The sequence below is a fragment of the Saccopteryx leptura genome, chromosome 2 (assembly GCF_036850995.1).
Source record: "Saccopteryx leptura isolate mSacLep1 chromosome 2, mSacLep1_pri_phased_curated, whole genome shotgun sequence".
NCBI lineage: Eukaryota > Metazoa > Chordata > Mammalia > Chiroptera > Emballonuridae > Saccopteryx > Saccopteryx leptura.
This window is the reverse complement of record NC_089504.1, coordinates 23300621-23324329: the sequence shown is the minus strand read 5'-3', so window position 1 is coordinate 23324329 and position 23709 is coordinate 23300621. Positions and strand designations below refer to the sequence as shown.

General features: G+C 42.2%; 1 protein-coding gene across 1 annotated transcript; it reads left to right on the top strand.

Annotated features, from left to right (window-relative positions):
* The first annotated feature begins 533 nt into the window (after positions 1-533).
* DNAJC25 (DnaJ heat shock protein family (Hsp40) member C25) lies at positions 534-22925 on the top strand. Its single transcript, XM_066367434.1, has 4 exons — positions 534-960; positions 17422-17574; positions 19877-20347; positions 22493-22925. The coding sequence occupies exons 1-4, from the start codon at positions 628-630 to the stop codon at positions 22613-22615; spliced, it is 1080 nt and encodes a 359-aa protein (XP_066223531.1). The 5' UTR covers positions 534-627; the 3' UTR covers positions 22616-22925.
* Positions 22926-23709: the final 784 nt, after the last annotated feature.

The following is a 23709-nucleotide window of genomic DNA, read 5'->3' as shown; positions in this document are numbered from 1 at the left end:
GAGTGATAAACATTTTACAATGCATAGGACAATCTCTACAAGGCAAAGAATTTTCCGGTCCAACATGTCAGTAGTGAGGAAATAGAGAAACCCTGAACTAGATGGCCATGAATGAACTTTGAGAGTCCCTAGCAGGCAGGCAGCGCCTAGAATCTCTAAATTCATCTTCCTTTTAGAAAGGCAGCATGAGATTAATAAAAGGGAAGAATCCGGGGCTGGAGACCAAGATTTAAAATCCTGTGCGCATTTCTTGACGCTGATAACCAGAGGGCAGGAGCGCCAGACTAACTCTTGCAGCAGATGAAATCGTGATGTCTAAAAGATCGCATGGCGGGCGGTAAAGTGCTCTGCACACACTGGTTAAATGTGCCTTTAAATCCGATGGAAGATAAATCCTCCGGCCCCTGGGATTAGGAAGGCGTTCCGAGACAAAACGGGAGATACCGGGTGGCTCAGGCGTCCTTCGCCCTAGCAACAGTCGGGAAGAAAGTGATTGCCGCAGTCGTGCCCTGTGCGCCTGCGCGGAGGCGGTTCCTGCTGACTCGGACCTGGACGCCGCGGAAGAGCCGGGCGGGCGGCGGGAGTGCGGGAGCGCGGTGGGGTGGCGGAACCGCGGCCCAGGTCCGGATGGCGGCGCCGCTCGTTCCGCGCCGGGGCGCCGGGAGTGCGGGCCGGCGCGGCTGGGTGCTGCTGCCGCCCCTGCTGCTGGCGCTGCTGCTGGCGCGGCCCGCGGGGGCCCTGGTGGAGGGGCTCTACTGCGGCACGCGGGACTGCTACGAGGTGCTGGGCGTGGGCCGCGCCGCCAGCAAGGCGGAGATCGCGCGGGCCTACCGCCAGCTGGCCCGGCGCTACCACCCCGACCGCTACCGGCCCGAGCCGGGCGACCAGGGCCCCGGGCGCACGCCGCAGAGCGCCGAGGAGGCCTTCCTGCTGGTGGCGACCGCCTACGAGACGCTCAAGGTGAGGCCTTGGGGTGCGCACCTCGCGGGGGAGCGGCCAGAACCCTCCGGGGGACCCGCGGAGCCAGGCTCTCTGCGACCCCCGCGCTGGGCGCGGACACCGCCACGACCCGTCGGGTGCCCGAGCTCTCCCACGTGGCCCTGTGTGAGAGCCTCCACGGCCCATTGACGAAGCGGGGACACCCCTTTGGCCGTAGGAGGACAGCCAGCCCCCTCCTGTTTGTGACGTCCCTGGTAATGCCAGGCATGATGTCTGTTGGGCACCTTACGATTTAGCGAGAGCATTTGAATAACACGCAGCTCACACTCAGAAAGCAGGATGGATGACTGTTATTACCAGGATCTGTGAGACACACAGGAAAGGTCTTCAGTATTGACTGATAGTGTGATAGCGCCAATTTGGCATGACAGGAACTTGGTTTCTGGGGCTGGTATTGATTGTGACATTTAAGAAGAGGAATGAACAACTAGCTAGTCAGAAGCCTAGATATTTGACGCTTGGCCCTGACACCCCGTTTGACCTTGGATAGTGACTTCATATGCCAGAGTAGCGGTTTCTTCATGTGTAAAATTAAGGCCATGATACTTCCTCACAGGATTTTTATGAGGGTTAAATAAGTGTGAGAAATTCCCTGCATAGGACCTGTAAATAGGTGCTTAATGTCTTGGGGCTCAAAACTGCCAGAGTTTCTTTTTTTTTTTTTAAGATTTATTTAATTTTTTTAAACTTTATTCAGTGTTTTTAGAGAGAGAGACACAGAGAGAGACTGAGAGAGAGAGAGAAGGGAGAGGAGCAGAAAGCACCAACTCTCATATGTGTCTTGACTAGGCAAGCCCATGGTTTTTGAACCAGCGACCTCAGCATTCCCAGGTGGACACTTGATCCACTGCGCCACCACAGGTCTAGTAGGAAATATTTTGTATGTGTGCACTCATTTGACAAGGGTTTTATTGAGCCCTGTGAAGATGGGGAGATTTAGCCTGATCCTGTTTTCTTCTACTACTGTAAAAATCCAACCATAAAGAAATCACATCTAAAAGGGGTGTTTCTGCTTCAAAGCCTCTATCCTAATATAACAGTGATTATAGTTATATGATATTTCTTTCTTTTTTTTTTTTTTGAGGCCAGTTTTTCACATTACTATATAGTCTGTTATTAATGACTACTTTGAGTGGGTATACTACAGTTTAACCGTTTAACCAGGGATTATTTTTTCAGATTAGCTTTTCCAGAGCTGAAAATACTAAGTCAAGGAGTTCAGGTCTCCCTAGTCACACTTCCCAGAGCAATTTGGATAGTATGGAGTCGTAAAATGAGCATGCCCAGTTCAATAAATTTTTACCAACTGGCGTTGGTGGGTTGTAATTTTTATTGACAATTAACTGAGGAATGGGTGGGGAGCTGGGACAGTGCTGAGGCCAGAGGGTTTAGTTGCCTGTTCTTTAGGATAAAGAGCAACTGAGGAAAGACTTCAGAAAAATGGAAAAGAACTTCTCCATCCAGGGACGCCAGCATCTGAAGCAAACACAGCAGGAAAGGGAGGGGTCCAGACCAGCAACCAGAAAGCCCGCTGCTGGTCCTCCAAAGCACTGATGGCATATAAGGAGGCCCTGGGCTGATGGAGAACTTCCAGAAGAGAGGGCAGCAGAAACACTACCAACTGTGCCATCCGCTGTGCTTGGAGATGGGTGGGTTTGGCCTGAGAATGATGAGATGTTAGTAAAACAACTGTCAGGAAACAGAGAGTAGAGAAATCTGTATCTGCTTGGGAGGGGGGACCTCAAGACTAAATATTCTTGCCATTTTCTCAAAGAGACAAATATTGAGGCTGATCTGGTGGATCTGTAATAGTTGCAACTAAAGGTTTCTACCCCTAAAGTTTAGCACTGATGTGTCAGCTAATTAAAAGCACTAAAATGATTTGTCCACTCATGAACAAGGAATTTGGGGGCAGTTAAAAACTAGTATGTCTGGGGAAAGTAACCCTTTTACTCTTGATTCCCACAGGAGGGATTGTGGTAGATTCAGAGCTTCCGAACAGGAGACTGGAACGGGAGTTGTGCCGGTGGAGGAGGGAGTGCAAGAGTGTTCTGTCGTTTCCCCAACCCCGCTCAGTGACATTAGAAAACATTTTTATGTTACATTTTTTGAGTTATGCTTTTTAGAATGTGTAAAAAAGGGGTTAAAAAATTTAAAAAATGACAAAAAAGTTATCTTTTTATAAATATAGATACATTCTTAGTAAGATTTAGTAAATTCGGCAGGTCCCCGTGCAAATGTGTTAAGTTTTTTCATTCTTGTGTTTATGAGAAACATGAGCCTGATGTGTCCTAGCGATTTCTTCAATGTTGGGCATATATTTGAAAGGCAAACTCTCATTTTCTCATCAACAAATTGAAGAATTCCTCTCTTTTTACTCTTAATTGTGTTGAGTGCAGTAAACCCCCACCATACATATCATCTTAACTTTACACCAAACAAAGGATAGAAGAAACTTGCCTCCAGTCTTTCTGGGGAACATGGGGGGTAGTGTAAACAATCCAGCACCACAGCTTAACAGCCTTTTGCAACCTAATCAGGCAAGTGAGATGGAGGGTTGGGCAGACTGTCAGCTTGCAGCCAATTCCCCACAACTCTGTCCCCCCAAAATCTAAACTCCAAAAACCCTGTTGGTTTTTTGGTCCCCAATAGGCACATATTTCTCTGGAATACCATAGGGCACACCTGGAAATCTTCTAGGGCAGTGGTCTCCAAACCCCCAGGCTGAAGACCGGTACCAGTCCATGGGCCATTTGGTACCTGTCTGCAGAGAAAGAATAAATAACTTAAATTATTTCTGCTTTATTTATATTTAAGTCTGAACAATGTTTCATTTTTTTAAAATGACCAGATTTCCTCTGTTACATCTGTCTAAAACTCACTCTTGACACTTGTCTCTTGTCATGTGATACATTTATCCGTCCCACCCTAAAGGCTGGCCCATGAAAATATTTTCTGACATTAAACTGGTCCGTGGCCCAAAAAAGGTTGGGGACCACTGTTCTAGGGCACACTTTGAGAACCATTGCTGTAGGGGAATAGGAATTATCTGAGAGAGAAAAGGGCTGTCCAGGGATAGTTGGACCCTTGAAAATCAGACTTAGCAGAGCTGTATGGAAAGTCCCGTTTGAAATTTGTAGAAATAGGCATGGGCCCCATTTCCAAGTGGAACAGCTCAGGAAACTTATTTTATTTTTAACTTCATTGTAGATGCCCTCCCCTGGAATAAGGGAAAGGACTTGGTCTTGCTGTGTGTCAAAGGAGTTATCAAAAACAAACAGGGTGGTCTGGTTTTATTTCTGTCATAGTGGAAATTTGTGAGACTGTTGCTAGACACTATTGTTTCTGGGTAATGCAAAGATCTAGTGACCTGGGGTCACTCAGTTTGGATGGCCTCTGCCTTCCATATTACCCCCTTGAGGCAATGGGGATCTAACTGTTTTGCGTGGATTATATCTGCAGGCTGGAGAGAGAGCTTGTGAGGGGTAAGAGCTCGATGTGGGCTTTGGTAAGAGCAGGTCAGATAGAGTGGTGGGAGAAGTTGATATGTTCCAGTGGCTCTGGAATGAAGATGAGATGCATCCCAGCCTGGGGTGGCACAGTGGATGGAGAATCAACCTGGAATACTGAGACCACCAGTTTGAAAACCTGGGTTTGCTTAATCAAGGCACAGACGACAAGTAACCAATGAACCTTTTTAGTATATGTGCTGCCTAAGTGAGCACCCAATGAACAACTGAAGTGAAGCAACTATGTGTCGATACTTCTTGCTGTCCCTCCCCTCTATAAAAATCAACAAATAAAAAAATCTAAAGACAAGATCCAGAAGCCTATCTAGAATTCCACATATCATCTCCTGGAGCAGCAGCTGCAGACCTGGGACCACATTCATTTGTTTGTCATTTTTGCTATACTCTATCTCTCCAAAAAGAATAACAGTAAACCCTGTGGGAGTGTACTCTTCCATGGAGCCAGCCAAAAAGGCGGGAGAGAGGGGCATTGGGCAGACTGTCCCTCAGAGTCTTGTTCGGTTGCTGCTGGCATATATATGGAGGGAAAAGTTGGCTTTATATTTGCTTTGCAGAATGTGCAGGTACATTGCATCTCTGGAACAGTACATCAGAAGTTATTTCTCTCTTGATATCTGAAATAATTTAGTCATAAATTCATTGGAGCCAGGAGCCTTTTTTTTCTTCTGCATAATTTTTTCATAACCTTAATTTTTCTTATTACCGGTCAGTTCAAGTCTCTTATCCGTTTTTCATTTTTCAATTACAGTTTATATTCAGTATTCTGTATACAGTGTGTCCGTAAAGTCATGATGCACTTTTGACCGGTCACAGGGAAGCAACAAAAGACGATAGAAATGTGAAATCTGCACCAAATAAAAGGAAAACCCTCCCAGTTTCTGTAGGATGATGTAGCAGCATGTGCGCATGCGCAGATGATGACGTAACACTGTGTATACAGCGGAGCAGCCCATGGCTGTGCCAGTCGAGATGTGGACAGTACCGAGGAAAGTTCAGTGTGTTCTGTGGCTTGCTAAATTCGAATCCGTGACCAAAGTGCAACGTGAATATCGGTGTGTTTATAACGAAGCACCACCACATAGGAATAACATTACTCGGTGGGATAAGCAGTTGAAGGAAACCGGCAGTTTGGTGGAGAAACCCTGTTCTGGTAGACTATCAGTCAGTGACGAGTCTGTAGAGGCTATACGGGATAGCTACCTAAGGAGCCCTAAAAAATCTGTGCATGAGCCCACATCGAACTGCACTGAATAGATATGAAATTGGGAGAGTTTTCCTTTTATTTGGTGCAGATTTCACATTTCTATCGTCTTCTGTTGCTTTCCTGTGACTGGTCAAAAGTGCACCACGACTTTACAGACACACTGTATAATACAGTTTCAGGTATACAGCACAGAGGTTAGACTGTTCAGAGTCTCATTATTTTTAACATATGATACAAGGAGCTGTATTATATACTGTATTTCCCCATGTATAAGATGCTCTTATGTATCAGATGCACCTTAGTTTTGGGGCCCAAAATTTGAAAAAAAAATGTATTACATGAAGTTATTGAACTCATATTTTATTTATCATAAAATTCATACAACTCTCCATCACTGTCAAAACTCCTATCCATTAGCTTGTCCTCATCTGTTTCTGATGACAAATCGCTGTCTTCATGTGTTGCCTCATCCTCAGTTCCATCTATGGCATTGTATAAGATGCACCCAGTTTTAGACCCCACATTTTTTGAAAAAGAGTGCGTCTTATACATGGGGAAACACAGTACCCATTATAACCTTACTGTGGTGTCCCACCAGACTTCTAATAACCAAACATCTCTAAATGTTAATAATAAATGCATCACCAAATGCAATATATTTGTGTAAGATTTAGTGGATTTATGACTCAGGTTGTCTTGATCAAATAAATGCCTCTCTGAAAGATTATTTTTTAGATATGGTGGTTTTTGTTTTTTTTACAGAGACAGAGAGAGAGTCAGAGAGAGGGATAGACAGGGACAGACAGACAGGAATGGAGAGAGATGAGAAGCATCAATCATTAGTTTTTTGTCACGACACCTTAGTTGTTCATTGATTGCTTTCTCATATGTGCCTTGACCACGGGTCTTCAGCAGACCGACTAACCCCTTGCTCGAGCCAGCGACCTTGGGTCCAAACTGGTGAACTTTTGCTCAAACCAGATAAGCCCGCGCTCAAGCTGGTGACCTCGGGGTGTCGAACCTGGGTCGTCAGTGCCACCGCTTGGTCAGGCTAGATATGGTGGTTTTTAAAAAATGAGTACACTACGGTGATTTAAGTACAGTTGATAAGATGAGACATTATCACACTTAATCATTGTCGTCCCCCCTCTCCTGGGGCAACAAGTTTATTACAAGATTTGGAAGATCCAAATACTTGAATAAGAATTCCCACAAACATGGGAGAAAAGAAGAACAGGGTAGAGGAGAAGGGTCCCGGGAAAAACAATCCAGCCTCTGAAGTTTCATTCAAGGGGGAACCGCAGTGAGGATGGCCGCTTGACGCCCAGGGATCTCCAGGCCAAACTCCAAGCTGAGCAGGTATTTTGGATAAGATACATCCGAAGGCCGTGGAGATACCAGGTGCCCTCGCAACGTGAATCCTGCGCAGAGGACGCCAGGGCAGTCCGCACACCCCCATTGTCCGCTGCACCAAGTCCTCTCGCTCAGAGGCTTTTGCACACACACTGTGTGTTTCTGGAACCACTGTCACCTGCAGCTGTCTCTGTTCAGCCTCTGGCAGTTCTGCACCACGTGGCCAGCCTCCCTGGAGCTCAGCACCTTCAAGTTCGGCATTTAAAATGCAGGGAGTATATAGCTTGACCCAGCGTCTGTGACTGTGGCCCTGCCCTGGCCGTCCAGTATTTTGAAAATGATATTGGCTTTACTCATTTTTTTATTTATTTTTTTATTTTTTTTAAATTTTATTTATTCATTTTTAGAGAGGAGAGAGACAGAGAGGGAGAGAGGAGAGAGAGAAGGGGGGAGGAGCTGGAAGCATCAACTCCCATATGTGCCTTGACCAGGCAAGCCCAGGGTTTCGAACCGGTGACCTCAGCATTTCCAGGTCGACGCTTTATCCATTGCACCACCACAGGTCAGGCTTTACTCATTTTTTTTGCAATTCTGCTTGTTAGTGGAGGGCCTACAGCACAGGAGTCTTACTAGAAAACTGAAGACCCTCCTAGCCACCACCCCCTGCTGGCCCTGACTGTGGCCAGAGGGAGGGGTTTGTCTTTGTTCCTATGGGTGGAGGGGGAGCCCCCCAGGGCCACAGTGGAGGGCTGGGGTGAGGGTGGCAGGCCAGGACTCCAGGCTCGGTGGGGAAGTGGTCAACTCTAGGCTGGCCGGGGGAATGGCAGGCTCTTTGGTCTTCTACCCTCATAGCCGAACCTCTTAGGTTGGGGTCAGGGTCTTGGTTTTCCTGGTACTTAGCATCAGCTTCGTGCCCATCACTTTGTTATACTTTCATTCTGTGACGGATTCCTGGGTCTCATTCCACTCAAATCCCAGATTCTTCATTGTCTCTGTTACCTGGGGGTCCATGCCGCCCCAGGGCAGCTTGCTGTGAGGCCCCAGTTCCTCCTCCTGGTCCATGTTGAGCCATGGGTCCTTCACTATGTATTTCAGGGTTCTTCTTTTGCTGGGGTCAGGGGTCATTAATTTATTTTTATTGATTTTAGATATTTTTATCAGACGAGATCGGGCGCGTTCAGGGTGGTATGGCCGTAGACGATTTTAGATATTTTTAAGAGGGAGAAGGGGATATTTCACACACTGCTTTATATTTGCTTTATAGTGTGAGTGGACACAATGAATAGCACTTCGTGTATTTAACTACTGGGAATTCAGGGAATCATGGACTTTGGAAGTTAAGTAAATGAACTCTTGCTCACTGGGTGAACAGTGGCTCTTTTTATGTGGATATAGCACTTATCACACTGCACTGTAAATACTGAGTAGCCCTTCACCCCCTCTCCCCGCCCCACTAAGCCATGTGCCTCAGTTTTTTTGTGAGTGTATTGGCACCTAGCACAGTGTCTGGCACATCAGATAATGAATGGTAGGTAAAAACTCATACTGGAGATAGATTCAGATAGAATGGAAATCAAAAGTGGACTTCTGGAGTTTTTGAGTATGTGAAGCCTACTTTGATATTTTACCCCAAATTTTAGTTTTAGAGAGTGGTACAGATACAGTTGATTGGTTGGACATGAATGAAAAATTCTTGCATGAGGGGAGAATTGCTTAAGGGGAAATTGTGTTCTGAAGGTTTATCAGAACATTAATCACTTTTTACTGTAGATAAGAATGAGATAAATTAAGAAGGATGGCATAAAAATAAGCAGGTGAGGAATAGGTGGAAAGGACGCACTTAGAAAAACTATGATTGGTAGAAAATGAGAAAATAGCGGAATTTGACTTTTGCAAGACCACAGAGCAGAACATAGACACACAGGATCTTGAAAGCGTCACGGCCTGAAGGCTCTCTGCTCCGTTAGGGAGGTGTAGGGAGCCTTCTGCTGCTCTCGCCTTGTCTTTGCAGGGACGTCACCAGAACACTTCAATTTATCTTTATCAGGCTGATGGATGTGGCAGGGCTTTAGCTCTTAGGAAGAATTTGGCACAAAACAGACTTCTGAGCTCCTTGCCTTTTTATGTCACTGTTTACTGTCCTTCCTTAGTATGTATATTTTCTTTCCCCTCCCTGTAACCAGTACTGAGGGGGGGGGGGGGACCAGAACAGTGAAAAGGGCGCACTTCCTGCCTTAAGCTTTTCCTATAAGTAGGAGAGAGACACTTACTGTTTCGTTATTTATTTAAGTTACAGAATAAAAATATGTGTAGATTATATCACAGCAGTGAGAGGACACAATTATTTCTTCTTTGATCTGGATCCAGAATAGTCACCAGGGTTGACAGTAAAGGGACGTTTCTGGTAGAGAGAAAACTTAATCAACAAAAGCATGGAGTCCTGAGTTTGCCAGGCTTGTTCCAGGAGGACTGAGATGTAGTTTGGTGAGGTACTGTAGTAGTGAGTGTCTTCTCCACCACCAGTGACACTTACTACTGTTACTGTGTTTCTTTCCCAGCTTCAGCCCAGATTTTAATCAGTCATCTGTAATAATTCAGTATCCATAAAAAATGGAAATGACAATTTATACATGTCATATATAAATTTGCTGATAAGCAGCCAATGTAGGTAATCTTGATAGCAGGTAGTTTTTATTTCACATGCCAATTCTTATTGGGCACAGCTCCCCGGAACACTTGTAAACATTTGAAGCCTTGTCTGGATTTAGTGGGAAAGATGGCAAGTTTGAGAGTGATTTCTCTCAAGGGCCCCAAAGGGTGTGGTATCTTATGTGCCACGTTTGCTATTTCTGCTGTGAACCCATAAGTATTGTTTATTTTTTTTACTGCTCCCTTAATTTCAGCTGATATACCCTATTTATGGCCAAGGTTGATTATACACCAGATGTATTTAATTCTAGTGTTGTGACTACCTGACACATGATGTTATCAACAACCAATCAGTGCTTTGCATTAACACGAAAACTACTGAGTTGATATAATTCTAGCCAGAAACTGGGCACTTGACCTCTTAATTTAGCTTGTGTAGATTTACCATGGGTAAACGGAACATTTTGAGATATTTACAGCACAAAGACCCTTCTTGCATTTTTTCATAGAATTTAGGGAATCTACTCCTAGGTGAGAAGACTGTCTGATACACCGTAGGTAGAATGGTTCAGGAGACCGGAACATAGTTTGGGAATCACATGATGAACACCCTTTAACCTGTGTCTGGCATTTAAATTTTATGTACTGAATAGTCACCAGAGATTTCAAAGTAGAGAAGTAACAAATCTGATGTTTGATTCTGAAAGAAAATTCTGGAAAGAGTATTGAGGATGGTCAGGGAAGGCAGGAAGGTGTTGGTGACGGAACTGATTTCCCTTCCACTGTCATCCTCTGGAATCTTACCATTTCTCTGGTAACTTCAGAATCTCTTGATTGCATATTCTTTTCACTTTTTTTCTGCTAAAGTTATGGTCACATTTCCTTCTTTTTTTACTGTTGACTGTTTCTCCTCCTCATTCAGGCTGTTGTAGACCGACATGTACCTCACACACGTACTGGAACTGTTCTGAAGGGAACAGTGACACTCTTAGCATCAGATCTGAGGGCGCTTCATTCTTCCGAGAACTTTTCTGGCGTTCGATATTGTTTACCGTGTAGTTCTTTAAGACGTTTCCCCTTGACTCACTCCCTTGATATTATTCTCTCCCATTTCTCCTGTCTTTCTAGTTACTTCTTTTCAGTTTGTAGAGTCTTCCTTTCCTCTGCCTACACCTTCAACACTGCTTTCCCTTACTTATGTCCTTTTGGCCTCTTTTCATTTTCTAAGCTTTTCCTGATGAAACTCAACTAAATCCTTGACAGCTCTAAAATCTGCACGTTTTCTAAGTTTCCATGTTTTCAGTCTTCTCTCATCAGTAGTGCAGGTGCCCCAAATTAAATATGCCTGAAATCAGTCTTGTTAATCTTTGTTAAAGAGTAAATTTTAAAAGAAGAGATAATCATGACTCTCATACAAATGCAAAATGAACATGTATTAAAGATTTTAGTTAATTTATTAACGAGGGAACCAGTAAGATATTAAAATTGGTTCAAAAGAGAAAAAATGCCACACGTTTATACTCAGACAAGGAATGATGACCTGCCTGTGAAACTGGCTAGTATGACAAGGCAGTAATCAATTGCATTACTCTGGACACAACTGCCTTTCAGTGAACAAGAATTATTTGCATTACTTCCAGTTTTCTACAAGTTACTGCTGTCCCTACAAAGATTTTTGTTGTTGTTTTTTTTTTTCAGTGAGAGGAGGGGAGGCAGATACAGACCGCATGCGCCCCTGTAGGGATCCACCCGGCAAGCCCACAAGGGGGCCATGCTCTGCCCATCTGGGGTTGCTGCTCCATTGCTCAGCAACTGAGCTCTTCTTAGTGCCTGAGGCAGAAACCATGCAGCCATCCTCAGTGCCTGGGGCCAACTCGCTCTAATCGAGCCATGGCTGCAGGAGGAGGAAAGAGATAGAGAGAGAGAGAAGTGAGAGGAGGAGGGGTGGAGAAGCAGTTGGTTGCGTCTCCTGTGTGCCCTGGCCGGGAATAGAACCCGGAACTTCCACACGCTGACTGTACCACTGAGCCAACTGGCCAGGGCCAGTCCCTACAAAGTTAAAATAGACTTTTCAAAGACAAAGGTGAAACCCACCTACAGGAATAGACAATCCCTGGAGGTACCAGGGATTGAAAAGATATCCTGTAATTGTTTTTTTCTCCCCATTTCAGTATTTGCCACAGTTTTCCCTTGTATCTTCTCCAAATTTGCTGTCTTCATCCTCTGTTCTTTATCTTAGAGTAACACAGTAACTATAATTATGAACTTCTCCATTGTGCTCAACATGATTGATTTTTGTACTTCTTTAATCACTAATTCATTCTACTTAGTCTCTCAAATCTGTTTCTCCCCCATTCCATTCTTCACAACACTACCAGAATTATCTTTCAAACATACGTACTTCTGCTCAGTGCTGTTCATCTCATACTTTAAAACATTTTCTTTTTGATTAGCACAGCCAGTAACACCCTAACACTTTAGCATGACATCTAAGACCCTCTGTAGTTCTTATCCAAACCTATTTTGTTGGCCACATTTACTACTTCCTTTCTGAATTTCCCCAGTGTGCAAGCTTCCCTGAGTCCATTACATTCATTGATTCTTCTGGACCTTAACCTTTGCTGCTCTCCTTGCCTGGAACAACTTTTACCACACCTCACGTGCTTCTCAGAACCCAGCACTTGTGTCCTCTGGGCTGTGAATCCCATCACCAGTGGTCGCAGGCAGAGTGAGTCAGTCCCCTGGACCTTTGCACATCAAGTTGTGCCGTTCTTGCTTTCTAGATTCTTCTAGATGGGAGAGTTCTTGAGGCTTGGACCTTAGTTGTCTATTTATATCCTCTTTTGAGCTCAACAGAAGGCTTAATGCCCTGCATAATTATTTGCTGAATCAAAAATCACTAAGGTTTTTAAAAGCTCAAGTAACCAAGTTGATGATGATATCATACTCTGAACTGCAACACAGAGGAACAGATTTGGGTTCGGAACATATTGAATTTGAGATATTTTTGTTTCATTTAGGAAGTATTCAGGAGATATTTGAAAGTAGGTGAGCACAGGAGAAAGGGGTCTGAGGATCACCAGTCTGTGGGTGATACTGCAAACCATGGAAATGGCCGAGACCCCACGCAGCCTGAACACGTGTGAGAGGATGGCGGCACGAGAGGCCCGTGGGCAGGGAACAGGGAAAGAAATGAAACTCACGCAGTTAATTTTCATCCTCTTCGCAGGATGTAATGGCCTGGAAAGAAATGTAGGGGAACAGATTTTTTTTTCTTTAAAAAGATCATTTGTAGGTGTGTATTTCTTTTAAAAAATAGGTTTAATATATTTTTTAGAACAAACAAAACAGTACTATGTTTTCATCTATTGATTCCTGGCCCTTACCATCCTAAAATGGTTTTTACTATCTGTGACATAGGAAGTCTTTAACGTAAAACTGGCTGCAATATCAAATTATTGCAATTTATGTTTATTAAGATCAAACAATTCATTATTTCTTTCGAGGGCAAGAGCATAATATATTTTTGCCTCTGGGGAGGGGGGGAATGATCATTTTCCTAAGAGAAGGAAGGTCTCAGTACTTTCTTTGCTTGTGGGTTTCCTTTGTTCACTTTTGATCTAGATATTGGTGGTTCTGTTCCAGTCCTCCTGCCTATGCCCGAGAGGATTGGGAGTGGAGTGGACACCAGCAGAAGCACCATTTTTTCCTGTAGAGATTAGAAACAAGCAGCTTATTGCCCAGCTTGTCCAGGCCCAGGACAGAGAGGAGAAGAAACAAGTATAAAGGTTGTGGTTTTGGAAAGAAGTTGGAATCGTCCTGACCCTGGGACCTTAAGATCCACAAAATTGCTGAAAGAAAAAGTACTACTTATGGAAAGGTAAGATATTAAAATGTTTTAAGGTTTAAGCTCTTGAAGCTTGCAGTAGCGTACTTTCCTAAGCTATAACACCAAGCAGTCGTTTCAGCTCAGTTTTGTGATGTAATCACCCACCCGGCCTTCCCTGTGAGATGGAGACTGGTGTGGCTGGATAGCTGTGTACAGTGAGGGAGAGCCTTTGTTTTTTTTAAGATGACATTTCCTGAGTGCCAGGCATTGTGCTAGGTCTTGGCTATACAGAGATGAATGAGTCACCCTACTGATCTTGTAGAAGTTCTCATTCAAGGAAGAGAAAAAACTGGTGATTACAATGTGATAAGTGCTATAATACATAGGTAATATGTGTGATAAGGTGGTGTAACTATCTGAGGCAGTAACATTTGTGTCCAAAAGGATTAATAGGAAGTGGGAAGAAAGGGATGGGCATTGGAGTTAGAATTCTGTGTTCAGAGACAGGTGTGAAAGAGCATGGTGAACTGGAAGGACACATTAGGTTCCAGAAGTTACTGTCTGGATGTTTGCTATGGACAGAAGAGGGGAGAGTGATGAGATAGTGCTCGGTTAGATGGGGCCAGTATGGAGGCCCTATCTAGTTGGTTGCCAAGGAAACTTGAACTTACCGTATCAGCCATGGAGATTTCAGAATGGATGCAGGACTGTCTTAGTGCCCAGCTGCACGGGAGAACAGTAGTAAATATATGGTGTTCACGTAAGTGTGTAGCTGTAGCTCTCTAGTTGGGGCCCAGTCTCTGTCTTTTCTTTTTTGCTAATGTTCCTGGTGTCCTTGTGTTCTTACTAGTTTGATTTTAAAGTTTGTGGGTTACTTAATGAGTAGGATTTTGACTTTAGACCGTTGAGAGCTCCTAACTCTCCCAATTTGTGCCAACCTTGAACACCTCCTAACGTATATTATGTATGCCTCAGCCTAAAGTCATTTTCTTCATTCTGGAGGGAGAGCTATAAACTAAGTAAAGATTCTGGCTGGTTAAATACCATAGCAGGGAGGTGGCCAACCTTCTTGTCTCTAATCATGGTCAAAGCAGGGTCATAAATTTATGGTGACTCCAAGGGAAAGAAAACCATCCTAAGAAGTCAGACTTGGCCTGAAGCCTTTTGCAGGCATTAGGTAGTTTGAGGGCTCATGAGTGGGCTCTTGTTGGACTGTATAGGCTCTGGGCACAGTAGAGAGGCCAGGCACAAGGGGCAGATTTTGAGGTTGCTTGTTGCCAGAGCATGCATAGACCATCCTGCTAGAGGAGCTCATGACTTGATGGTGTCACAAATCTAGGGACCAGTGAGAAGATGGTGACTCTTGGGGAAGATCTGGGAGAAATGCTTGAGGCGGGATATCTGCATTCTGTGGATGGTGACCTTCACTAAGATAAGAAAACAGAGAAGAAAGTATAGCCACTGGACACATGACATTCACAGAGCTGATTTCAGGCGCACTCAGAGATCTTGCTCAGAACTTCCACCAGCAGTACAGTCAGGCTGGGAAGCTCTGCACAGATAGTGCTGTTGGCATTGTGCAGGGATCTGACCTCAGTGTGGCAGTTTCAGAACTACCCGTAATCTAGTTGGAGCAGGGAGAAGAATCATGTTTGAAGAAATACATTTTTAAAAAGGCACCTGCCAAAATTGGGAGGCTGAGTTAAAAGCCACGGATTTCAGGTGAAAAGCAGAGCATTTCTATGAAAGTAGCCCCAAAAGAAAAAAAAATGGAGGAAGAATTCTTCAAAGTTGTCTTGAAATACTCAAAATGAGATACATCAAGAGACGTGGGCTTTAGTCTTCAGAGTTGTCATTATGACCTATAAGTTTTACCCTCTTTCAGTTAGAAGCTCTAGAATATAATAATGGCTTAGAGAAGGAATATTTGATTGACAGTTGAGAGGTGTGGCAGTTGCCACAAGACAATCTTTTTTGACAGAAATGAACATACAAGGAGTGAATTTGAAAATACTGTCAGCCTGAGCTCAGCCCTTCTTAATAACAGACGATTCCCATATTGGCCCTCTACTCAGTGCCATGGAAAGTTTAAATATATTTATATCTAACTCTACTAGCTACTACTGTGAAATTCTAGTCAGCAGTTAAAAATATTTTGAATGTAATGAAAGAGATTTGTCACAGAAAATGTGCTCATCAAATTCAGATTTCTTAATAGAAAATATATAACAATTTTAATGGATACAGGGAAGTCTTTTGTCATTAGGAGACTTTTTTTTTTAATTCAGTGAGAAGAGAGGAGGCGAAGAGACAGACTCCCGCATGTGCCTCAACTGGGCTCCACCCCGCAAGCCCACTAAGGGGAGGTGCTCTGCCCATCTGGGGTGTTGCTCCATTGCTCAGCAACTGAGCCCTTCTTAGTGCCTGAGGCAGAGGTCGGAGCCATCTTCAGTGTCCAGGACCAACTCACTCCAATTGAGCCATGGCTTCAGGAGCGGGTAGGGTGGGAGAGAGAAATGAGAGGGGGAAAGGGAGAAGCAGATGAGTGCTTCTCCTGTGTCCCCTGACCAGAAATCAAACCTGGGATGTCCACACACCTGGCCAATGCTCTACCACTGAGCAAATAGCCAAGGCTCATTAGCAGACTTCTTATTTGAAATCTATGAAACTACATTTTAGAGGAATCAGGAGGAGGTCCTAAACAGATGTAGAACCTCTGTTTACTGTAGCAGAGCACTAGATGTAGATTGTGAAATGCTGATGCCTGAGAACCTGCAACTTTATGTGGAATAATTCATCCTAAAAAGAGATTTTTGTTTTCATAATGGTTTCTGCATACTCACTTATAGAGAGTAAAGAATTTGTTATGCTTCTAGCCTTTAACATTTTTTAACACTGACAAAGGGGATGCCAGTGTGATAAAAAGCGATCCATAACGTAGTTTAGTAGCTCCTCAAGGGATGTAGCTCAATAAAAGATTGGTATTTATCACTGTTAGAAACTAATTTAAATTAGAAGACATTTTAAGGATGTTTTATTTGGGAACATTTGTAAACAGAGCAGCATTTTAGAGTGTTATATCTTTTCAACATGTTTGTGTGATGAAGATTTATTTGTTACCTTATTTAGGAACCGGACTGTGACAAGGTGTTATAATAGTAAAGTACTATGTATTTGTAAGATGTTTTTGTACAGTGTATGTCATTTGATAGTCAAAACAAGCCTGTGAAAATATAGAGCAGATATTGTTATTTCCTTTTTATAAATAAAAAAGGTAGTCTCAGAGAGGCTAAAAATTCCACTCAAAGTCACAGAGCTAGACTTTGGCCAGTACACTGCATAGATGTTTCTTTGAGATGAGCATAACTCAGTTTTGTAGGCACAGACTGGCTTTGTCTGCTTTTTGTTGTCTTAATCATTGCTTCCAACAGAACACTTTCTACGTAAAGCTGGAAAATGATTGTGAATGTGTACGATAGGTATAAACAGTTTTTCCTATCAATACTTATGAGGGTAGGTAACTGTTATAAGATCGAGAAGACATCCTTATTAGCACAACACTGGCTAAAAAGACATCATTAATTGTTATTAAAATGTTTTTATTTTTCTAGGAGGACTAACAACACTCAAGAATTTAGGGAGAGATTTTTATGCTTTACAGCACACATTAAAGTTCTAGAAACAAACCACTGTGTGCCTTTGAAGAGGGATGGGACTTTTTTTATTTGGACAGTTCCAGTGCTTTTACTCACATTGACCTTATATAGTTGTAAAAATTCTAGATTTGACTTAACAGATTGTAAACTAAGACCATGTTCGGAAGCGTCTGTGAACTTGGCTGTCTTGTTACTGTACAGGATGAGGAAACGCGCAAGGATTATGACTACATGCTGGACCACCCGGACGAGTACTACAGACATTACTATCACTACTACCGCAGGCGCCTGGCCCCGAAGGTGGATGTTAGAGTCGTGATCCTGGTCAGCGTGTGCGCTATCTCAGTGTTTCAGGTGTGTACTGATGGGTATATGTGTCTGCGTGTATGTGCCTGAGTGTACATTGCCTGATGCTGGTCATCAAAACTGATCTAGAAGTACCTGTCTGTAAAATTTTACCTGAATTTGAGATAAGTTTTTTTACCTTAGAAAAATATTCATTTTTTTCAACCAGTGATAATACTAGAATCTTTATCAGTGTGAAATTCAAGAAACTGATGAATGTCATTATATAACTATCAAAAGTCCTCAACAATGGATTTTTTCCTCATAGCCTCCTGTAGAGTGTTTCCCACAGCCAGATTCAGTGTCAACCTGATCGTATCATTTACTTTTGTAGGACTTTTCAATAATTTTCTGTTAAACCTGGGAAGACTCTGAACCTCTTAATATAACCTAACAAATCTTGGCACCTGGTCCAGGCCAGTTGGCTAAATGGTAGATGTCACCCAGCATGTGGAAGTCCCAGGTTCTATTCCCGGTCAGGGAACACAGGAAAAGTGAACATCGCTTCTCCACTCCTCCCCCTTCCCTTTCTCTCACATTCTCGCTCTCTCCCCCTCCTGCAACCGTGGCTCTATTGGTTTGAGTCACTTGGCCTTGGGTGCTGAAGATGGCTCTGTGGAACCTCCATGTCAGGTACTAAAAATAGCTCAGTTGCTGAGCAAGGGCCCTAGATGGGCAGAGCATCACCAGTAGGGGGCTTGTAGGGTAGATCCTGGTCCCAGTGCATGTGGGACTCTATCTTTCTGTCTCCCCTCTTCTCACTTAAAAAAAAAGGTCTTGGCACCCATACACCAAAAGTTTGTAGTGTTTGCCATCATTATAGCGACCAGAGATATCCCACACATTTCCACAGGCCTGCTAAGGGTGCTTTTGCTCGGGTTGAACACTACTGAAATAGATTAAAAGAGCTATACCTTTTTAAGTTGTTTTAAAATATCAGAAAAATTTAACTTCATCCTGAAATCAGTTTTCCTACTATTTTCTTAAACTTACCACACCTATCTTGTATTCCTTCAGAGGAAAATAACATTTCAAGTGACTAGAATGAAGCAATTTGCCAGTTTGAAATTGATTCTCAGTGTAATTTCCAGAAATGAGATCCAATTCATATAACAAAAAGAATTTCTATTGAAAACTTATAGAGGTTGTATATTTAAAATGTATTGCCTTTTGTAGAAGTCCTTTTAAAGGGGGGGTTATTTTACTTTTGTTTTTAGATAATGTAATCCTCTAGTAACTTTTTTTTTTTTTTTGCTATTCCTAATAGATTGCTACTATAATATTTCAGGATATTGTTGGTGTAACTGCTATATTCATTTAATAAAAGAGCAAATAAAATGTGTGGAAATGTCAGGAATAGGACTTTTTCTGACAATTAATAAAACTCTTTGTTGTTGAAGATATTTATGAAATGAGTTGTTTTCCTGTCCAAGTATGTCGAGTTCAAACGTTTTTGAATCTTTCAGTTCAGAATCTGATGAGCATTAACTATGTAGATGATTTAGGGAAGAGATAGGAATGAATATTTATAGTTGCCTGAGTCTATATCCTGTGATTTCTTTAAATGACTTCTGTACCAGCTAGTTTTGCCATTTAACTCTTCTTCCAGTAAATAGACTGCAGTCTTGAGAGACACAGAAAGAGAGATATTAAGATTTCCTAATAATGATGTAGGGAAGAGCCAAATAGTAAATATGTGAGATCACGGGTGTATGATTCCATTGATCAGTCCTCTGATCTTGGGTATCTACTGTTTGATTTTTTTTTTTTTGAGAGGAGGGTAGATAGACTCCCACATGCACCATGCACCCTGGCTGGCATCCACCAGGCAACGACCATCTGAAGCAGATACTCAAATCAACTGAGTACTCTCAGTGCCTGAGGCTAATGCGTGGACCAACTGAGCTATCCTCAGCACCTGGGCTGGTGCTCCAACCAGTTGAGCCACTTGCTGTGGTAGGGGAAGGAAGAGAGAAGCGGGACTGTGAGGGGAAGAGAAGCACATGGTCGCTTCCCCTGTGTGCCCTGACCAGCATTGAACCCCAGATGTCCATACACCGGGCTGATGAGCTGTCCATTGAGCAAACCAGCCTAGGCCTCCTATCTGATTTAATGACTTTTTGGCTTGACTCAGGGCTTACCTCACTTATCCTGCCTTGTACACAGAGGCATTACTCAATTGTATCTTTTACTTAAATAGTAAGATGATTGAAGTCTCTATTTTTAATCAGAGTGGTTTCGCGGTGGCTGTGCTCACCAAGATGAATTTTGGTAATAAAAATGACCCATTTTTCTTTGTTAAATATTCCAGTTTTTCAGCTGGTGGAATAGCTACGACAAGGCAATCAGCTACCTGGCCACCGTGCCCAAGTACCGCATCCAGGCAGTGGAGATTGCCAAGCAGCAGGGGCTGCTCCGGAAAGCCAAAGAGAAGGGCAGACACAAAAAGTCCAAAGAGGAAACCCGGGACGAGGAGGAGAACATTATAAAGAACATTATAAAAAGTAAAATAGATATAAAGGGAGGCTACCAGAAACCCCAGATACGTGATCTCCTCCTGTTTCAAATTCTCTTAGCCCCCTTTCACCTGTGCTCGTATATAATCTGGTATTGCCGGTGGGTCTATAATTTTAATATCAAGGGCCAAGAATATGGGGAAGAAGAAAGACTGTATCTCATACGTAAATCTATGAGGATGTCGAAGTCTCAGTTTGATAGTCTGGAAGATCATCAGAAAGAAATGTTCCTTAAACGGGAGCTCTGGATAAAGGAGAATTACGAGGTGAGTAATTAGTCTCTGAGCTCTTTGTGCCTTCTTCCTTACCAAGGTCAAATTACGTGTAGGGTAAGGGGTCCCAGAGGTGCGCTCTCAACTTTCTGCAATCTGAGAGCTAAATAGTGAATAAAGATCTTATTTTTATTGAAAAGATGACTATATTTGGTTGTGGGACAGTGGGTTTTTAACCTGTAATTCAACTTCTTAAAAGATGAACTTTAAATACTTTGGTTGACTGATGCTGAAAATTTTAAGAATGGTCTGATTTTGTGTGTCAAACTGCAATGGAACAATAAGGTATGTTTGTAAGGGTGTCACAACCACTTTCTATTTGTTGCACTAACTAAAATTTGGTCTCCCCAAATTCCTTTCCTGTCATGTAAATTTAGCCACAGAGATGAAAAAACAAAACAGAGGGAATAAGAAATGGCAATTATGTTGAAATAACTTCACTTTAAAATAAAATGAACAAAGGATCTTTCGTATAATAACTACCACATGTATGAAAAGTTACTTTTATTTTTAAATTAAATTTACTTACAGTAATGCCTCTAAACTTAGGCATTTTTATAATTGCAATATGCAACAATTGTCAGCTACAACAGTTACTTTGAGGTGCTTAGTCCTAAAGGCACTAGTTGTCTCACCATAATATTATTTCAGGTTTTGGATAAAGTTAATTGATTAATATATTAAATGTAAGAATAAAGAACAATGAAACCTTCCAAGAAATCTAAGCTATGTTTGTTTGGTTTTTTTTAGTTTCATAACATTCCTTTTTACATGTGGTTTCCTAGACTTTACTAAGAATCACGTTTCATCTGAATTATATTTAAGTAACTTAACTTACTATGAATTGCCAGAATGTTTTGGCAAGTAATTCGGCCTGCTTATCGATAACCTAAACATGAAAGACGACATACTGTTTTGCTCCTAAATTATTTGAAAAGTTTTCTTTTAAAGTAGATTAAGCAGCCTAATCCACAAAACTCTCTCATAGAGTCCTCTTCTGGGATGAATTATATTATTATATGAGGTTCTCTTAGTCACTACTTCCTAAGTTTGGAAGTAAAATAATTTCTTAACAAAATTTAATGTGACTGTGAAACTGGTTCTGAAAACTTGTCCATATAAGCTTCAGCTGACATCCACTAAAACGTTACAGAAATGTGTATGTGTTGTTCTTAACCCATGTGGTTTATTTAACCTTCTTTGGTAACTTTAATAAAAATATTTTGAGAAACCAGTACCTTTGAAGATAAAAGTGGATGTAAATTTAATTTAGAGACAAATGTATGTATCAGGTCATTTTGTTTCTTGGTTAGGATCAACAAATACCAGAAGTCACCAGTTCAATTTATAGAGTACTATAATAAAAAAAATAAGTGTGATTCTTTTTTTTTTTTTTTTTTTTTTTTTAATTTTTCTGAAGCTGGAAACGGGAAGAGACAGTCAGACAGACTCCCGCATGCGCCCGACCGGGATCCACCCGGCACGCCCACCATGGGGCGACGCTCTGCCCACCAGGGGGCAATGCTCTGCCCATCCTGGGCGTCGCCATATTGCGACCAGAGCCACTCTAGCACCTGGGGCAGAGACCACAGAGCCATCCCCAGCGCCCGGGCCATCTTTGCTCCAATGGAGCCTTGGCTGTGGGAGGGGAAGAGAGAAAGACAGAGAGGAAAGTGCGGCGGAGGGGTGGAGAAGCAAATGGGCGCTTCTCCTGTGTGCCCTGGCCAGGAATCGAACCCGGGTCCTCCGCACGCTAGGCCGACGCTCTACCGCTGAGCCAACCGGCCAGGGTCAGTGTGATTCTTTATTATTGGACATTAATTGTAGAGAGGAGATGTTTAAACCCTTTAAACTCAGCTTATGTGTGATTTCATTGAGGGAAAGCATGTATTCCGAGGTTAAAGAAATTGGTGACAAAATCACTAGTCCTTGTACAAGTTGTTCTTTTGCACTTAACACTGAATGTTAGAATTCTTAATTGTGTAGTATTTTTTAGTGCTTGGTCTTCAGAAGACAAACCAATACATTCACTGGATACATTTACCTAAACTTATATTTGAAAATGTAAATATGCCATAAAGCTAATGACAAGGTTTCCCTTTGGATTAGAAAGTCACTTAGTGTTATTTATACATATAGGTCTACAAACAAGAACAAGAGGAAGAACTAAAGAAAAAATTGGCGAATGACCCCCGATGGAAGCGGTATAGGAGATGGATGAAGAACGAAGGGCCTGGCCGGCTGACGTTCGTGGATGAGTGAGGGCTGCTGGGTGCTGCTGTGCCAAACCTCGGATGTGATGCTATTTTCATAATGAATTCTTTCAGAGTTGTGTCAGCTGCTCCTCTGCAGTAGTTGCAACTTCCTCAAAGTATTTGATTACACAGAATAATGAAGAAATTTAAACTTTACCTTAAAACTTTATACATAAGACATTTATGATTGTTCAATTTTTATATCCTATTTGTGGATTTTGTTAAAAGATTGGACATGAAGATTTATTAGTTGCAATTTAAAAATTTTATATGTTAAAAGAGTTGACATGAAAATTGATTAGATACCATTGAAAATTTTTATGTGTTAAGTGCTCATTTGTCAGACGTGTTTCCTTATTCTTTGTTAGATGCTACAGTTCTCTGTTTTCATGGCCTCTAGTGTTTTCACGAAACATAAACAATGACAACAGCGTTTAATTACATTACTCCCAGTGTCTTTCTAGACACAGACGGCAACAAAATGATTTCAGCTGTCACACCATCGTCATTATAGTTGTCCTAGAATTGAAATACGTTCAAAATGTCTCTCTAGGAAAATATGCTAGCATATCTTTTCACTTTCTCCCCAGTCAGAATGTCTTTTTACTCTTTCTTCCCAGTCATGATTTTCTTCCTGAGATCAGAAACTCTCCAGGAGAGTGGCTCAACGTTCATGTCCTTGTGGGATGATCTTGATTACAGTCATTATAGGACTATAACTATTTTCAAACATTTTTCCAGAAAAGGCCTTGTTAAAAAGTCTTTTGTGCCACAGTATTGCTTTTTACCCCCCACTTCAGTTCTTAAAACGTGATAGAGCAGAAAGAGGGTACTAAAAAGTTGTTCCTATATTATGAAGTCCTTGCCTGGTGAAAAAAATCCATTGTACATGATGAATGCATTTACATGCACTTAAACCAGAAAAGAAGTGACTGGTTATGTGCTGTTCTTTCAAACAATGAACTATAAATGTTTTATTTGTGTGGAAGTGATTCACACATAGTTTGAAGCAAGTATGACACTACACCAAAATATCAAGACACATTCATGGTAGTGAATCAGTATTCCTGTGAAAAGATTTATCCCATTTCTTTATATTAA

What these genes read in the sequence shown, in the direction of transcription:
- DNAJC25 (XM_066367434.1), top strand. Translation starts at nt 628, where the DNA reads ATGGCGGCGCCGCTCGTTCCGCGCCGGGGCGCCGGGAGTGCGGGCCGG. An exon ending in CCGCCTACGAGACGCTCAAG is followed by an intron (nt 961 to 17,421) that starts GTGAGGCCTTGG and finishes GTTACTGTACAG; the next exon opens with GATGAGGAAACGCGCAAGGA. An exon ending in GCGCTATCTCAGTGTTTCAG is followed by an intron (nt 17,575 to 19,876) that starts GTGTGTACTGAT and finishes TAAATATTCCAG; the next exon opens with TTTTTCAGCTGGTGGAATAG.